Consider the following 4,418-nt stretch of genomic DNA (forward strand, 5'->3'; position numbering starts at 1 on the left):
CTCCTCCGATTATTTCTTTATTCTTGATTTTTATTTTATTTATAGAATTTCCATTTTGTTCCTTTTTTATCATTCCTATATCTTGGCTGAAATTCCTCATCTCTTCACTATGTTGCCCATCTTTTCCACTAGAACCTTCAGCATTTTTATTATAGTTATTTTCTTTTTAGACATTCTTGGTACCTCAGCACTGACAACATTCCAGAGATCTCTTAATACTTTACAGAGGTGCCACCAACTTTCGAAATCCTTGGGAGAGCTATCTCTGCTTTACAGCCTAGCTTCTAGCTTTTTGATCATTGGGTAATTATCTTTACTTTCTCATCTGACGCTGAATTTGGGTGCATTTTCCTCTCTTCCTCCCCTTCTCCTCCTGCCCACTCCACACTCCCCTCTCCTTCTCCCTCTCCCTCTCCTTCTGTCTCCTATTTCCCTGTCCCAATTCTGTCAGGGAGGCTGCTTTACACTCTGGGTAGAGGCCACACATGGCTCAAGGAGAGTTCCTCTCCACTCCCTTACCCCACTCCTCGTCAGGGAGCTGAGAATCCAGAGTGTGGATGGGTTTCTCTCAACTTGCCCAGCTTGATGCCCCTTTCCTGCCTTCAAAGACTTACTACCTTACATTTTGAAGAGACCTTGAATACTTCAAAAGGATCTCTCACCTCACCTGCATGATTATGCCGAAGCATTAAGTGGAGTTATGTGGGAAACGGTTTGTGGGTGAGAGTGAAAACTCACTTCTTGGCTGGGAATCCTTGGAATTCTCATCTGTCATGTTTATGACGTGTTCCTCTTCCCATCTCTCTGACAAGAATGAGAATGGCTGTGGGTTTCTTCTATAGCTCATCATTTTGTTTCTACTCTATTTCTTCTTTAAGAATTGTTTCACTCGTTTCCAGCAACATAAATTCTATACTTTAAAGTGAATCCGCATTTAGCAAAATGACTTTTTATCCCAAATTGTGTCTTTCTTTGGTTACCAGTTTGATATCTGCCTACCTCCTGTTTCAGTATACACTAAATATTTGCACATTAAGTAAAATGAGGACAGCAAGATGTTTTCAAAAGACTCCTTTTGAATGTCATGTACATAGAAATTACATTTTAAGTAAAACTCCCGAAAAATTAGAAACAGTGGGGAGAGGAGGCAGAGGAGAAGGGAGGCCTTGGACTCCCTGATGAAATTAGGCCCACCGAGTTTCAGGCACAGCGGTTTCTGAATACCCTTCCCATCTAACAGCCTATATCCATAAAAGGGTAGAATTCATTTGTCTAAGGTTTTAAGTTTTCTCTTCTCTTTATCTGGTAACCAAGGAATCTAGAATTCTAAAAATGAGTTAATATTTGAAGAGACCTTGTATATTGACCTTAGTAAACATCAAGGTCAAAGGGGCACTCCAGGCCAGAGTGATAAATACATAAAGAGAAGGCCGATGTGCTTAAAAGATTTAAAAGGAATTAAAATTTATTGTTCCTATTGATCGAAACAATTTATAAACAAGTAATTGGGATAATTTATCTTTATGGTTATATGTAATATGATCAATTTCTATTTAATATATTTCTATGCCTGAAGTATTATTCAAAAATACATTGAAACGAATCAAACCGTAGTATTTACTACCTTTTATTTTTATGTATTTATTTTTTTTAGAGACAGGGTCTCACTCTATCACCCAGGTTGGAGTACAGTGGCATAATCATGGCTCACTGCATCCTTGAACTCCTGGGCTCAAGTGATCCTTCCACCTCAGCCTCCCAAATAGCTGAGACTACAGACACATACTACCACCCCCAACTAGTTTTTAACTTTTGTAGAAATGGGTCTCATTGTGTTACCCAGGCTGGTTTCAAACCACTGACTTCAAGTGATTCTCCTGCCTCAGCCTCCCAAAGTGCAGGGATTATAGGCATGAAAGCACCACACCTGGTCTCTATTTGTTAAATGTAGCAAACTAGAAGATGGAAGCTGTTAGACCTTGGGAGCTCAGCTATGAGGACACAAAGGTGTAAGAATGATACAATGGACTTCGGAGACCCAGGCGGGAGTGGGGGGCAGGATGGGAGGGGGGTGAGGGATAAAAGGCCACACATTGGGTAGAGTGTACCCTGCTCAGGTGATGGGTGCACCAAAATCTCAGAAATCACCACTAAAGAACTTACTCATGTAACACCACCTGTTCCCCAAAAACCTATTGAAATAAAATTTTAAAAAATAAAATTTAAATTTAAAAAAAGAGAAATTGTTAGACCCATCTCTAAAATCGAAGATTTTTCTCATTATTTTTCATTTTGTCATAGGCTAAAGAAAGAAGAAGCAACTTTGCAGTCTGGACAGAAAATGAAATTTACCTCGAATATATTCTTCTTAAATTTGCCAGATTAATAACTACCACAGAACTGAAAAACATCCTAAATCTATCAGTAACTGCTACTCTGACTATACACAGTGTTGAGTATACAGGACACCCTCTGGAGATTGCTGTGTTTTTAAGTTATTGCACTATATGTACCGTCACCAAAAAGATTTTGTTAGTGATATATAATGAAGATACAAAACAGTGGGTTTCCCAAGACCTTACATTAGATGCCCCTATTGACAGTGCTTTCGTTCCACATTTTATATTTTCAGCACTGCCAGGATTAATACTGTGGAACAAGCATAGTATCTACTATTGTTACCATAATTTCATCTTTACTGGGATTTTACAGACACCTGCAGGACATGGAAATCTATCAATGCTATCAAATGACAGCGTTATTCATGAAGTTTTCATAGGTAAGGCATTCTCAGTCTTCTAACAGTATTCTACATTTTACTATAGACACCTTCCTTATAATGATGTAACACTTTTTAATGTACCAATATGTGGTGTTTTTGACAGCCAAAGGTGCACTTCTTATCACCTACAAATGAATCGACTTTAAATTCAAGCAATGTTAACTATGATCTCACATAGCAAAAGGGCAAACTCAGTTCCTTCTTGCGGATGAGAGGGGAGTTTCATTTTAGTCAATCAGTAGATTCTAACTAAGCAATTTATGTATACATTGTATGTGTAGGAGATGCTGTGGTATTGTGTTACGTTTCCTGGGGCTCCCGTAACAAACTCCCACAAACTGAATGACTTAAAACAACATAAATGTATTACTCACAGTTCTGGAGGCTAGAAGTGGAAAATCAAGGTGTTGATAGTGCCATGTTCCCTCTGAAACCTGCAGAGGGAGGTTTTGCGTTGTAAAGCACATATGAAACAGGATTAAATGCGTTTTTGAAACAACCGTGAGCCACAGTGATAAGAAGACAAGGTTAGAATGATACATTGAGGATAGATTTTAGAGGATGACAGATACCCAGTTTGAATGTTGTACTGAAGGTCATTCAGAAACAATGAAATATAACACGCTCAAACAATTCGTAAGTTTATGAAGTATGAAGTTAAAGTCCTTCAACTCTCACCATTCTCATTTCCCAAATAACCAACTATTAAGAAACTCCTGTGAGGCCAGGCGTGGTGGCTCATGCTTCTAATGCCAGCACTTTCGAAGGCCAAGGTGGGAGGATCACTTGACCCCAGGAGTTCGAGTCCAGCCTGTGCAACATGGTGAGACCTCATCCCTACTAAAAACTTAAAACTGGCCATGGTGGTACGCGTCTGTGGCCCCAGCTACTCAGGAGACTGAGACAGGAGGATCACTTGAGCCCGGGAGGTCAAGGCTGCAGTGAGCCATGTTCATATCACTGAACTCCCCAGCCTGGACAACAGAGCTAGGTCCTGTCTCAAAAAAAAAAACTCCTGTGAGTTTGTCCAGACTTTCAAATAAGCAAATACTAAATATAATGGGCATGTTTTCAAAACAATACATATAATAGATATAAAATTAATGCCATTTTAACTGCTGTGTAATGTTCCACTGTCTATGCACACTACTGTCTAATTAACAGGGGTGCAGATAGATATTTGGATAGATATTAGGCTTCAGTTCTTCTTCTGTTACAAATAATGCATATGTATACACACCGATACAAGTGTTTCTGTAATATAAATTACTGGATATAGAATTCCTGAATCAGAAATTACAAATATTTAAAAAGTTGATAAATCCTTCTCACTTACCCACCAGCAAAGTTTGTCACAGTCTAAACTCCCCCAAAAGTATTGAAAATGTATCATTTTCATATAATCTGTTTAACAGTTACTGGTTATATAGAAGAAAAATGTTAGTCTCATTTTATTGCACATATCTTTTATAATTAGATGTTTTATCTAGTTTCATAAATGTATTGGCCATATTCTGTGAATTTCTATTTTTCTTGTCATTTCGTTATTTGTTTTATTTTTTATTTATTATACTTTAAGTTCTGGGATACATGTGCAGAATGTGCAGGTTTGTTACATAAGTATACACATGCCATG

The 4,418-nt window shown here is 38.1% G+C and overlaps 1 protein-coding gene across 4 annotated transcripts in view; it reads left to right on the forward strand.

Annotated features, from left to right (window-relative positions):
- LOC105521504 (chromosome unknown open reading frame, human C1orf101) overlaps window positions 1–4,418 on the forward strand; it is a 177,445-nt gene that overhangs the window by 87,849 nt on the left and 85,178 nt on the right. For all 4 annotated transcript variants that reach the window (XM_011955717.1, XM_011955718.1, XM_011955720.1 and 1 more), the window contains one exon: window positions 2,302–2,779. In XM_011955717.1, coding sequence (XP_011811107.1) covers window positions 2,302–2,779 — 478 coding nt within the window. The remainder of the gene's footprint in view (window positions 1–2,301; window positions 2,780–4,418) is intronic.

Source organism: Colobus angolensis, unplaced genomic scaffold, assembly GCF_000951035.1.
Source record: "Colobus angolensis palliatus isolate OR3802 unplaced genomic scaffold, Cang.pa_1.0 Scaffold40, whole genome shotgun sequence".
Taxonomy (NCBI): domain Eukaryota; kingdom Metazoa; phylum Chordata; class Mammalia; order Primates; family Cercopithecidae; genus Colobus; species Colobus angolensis.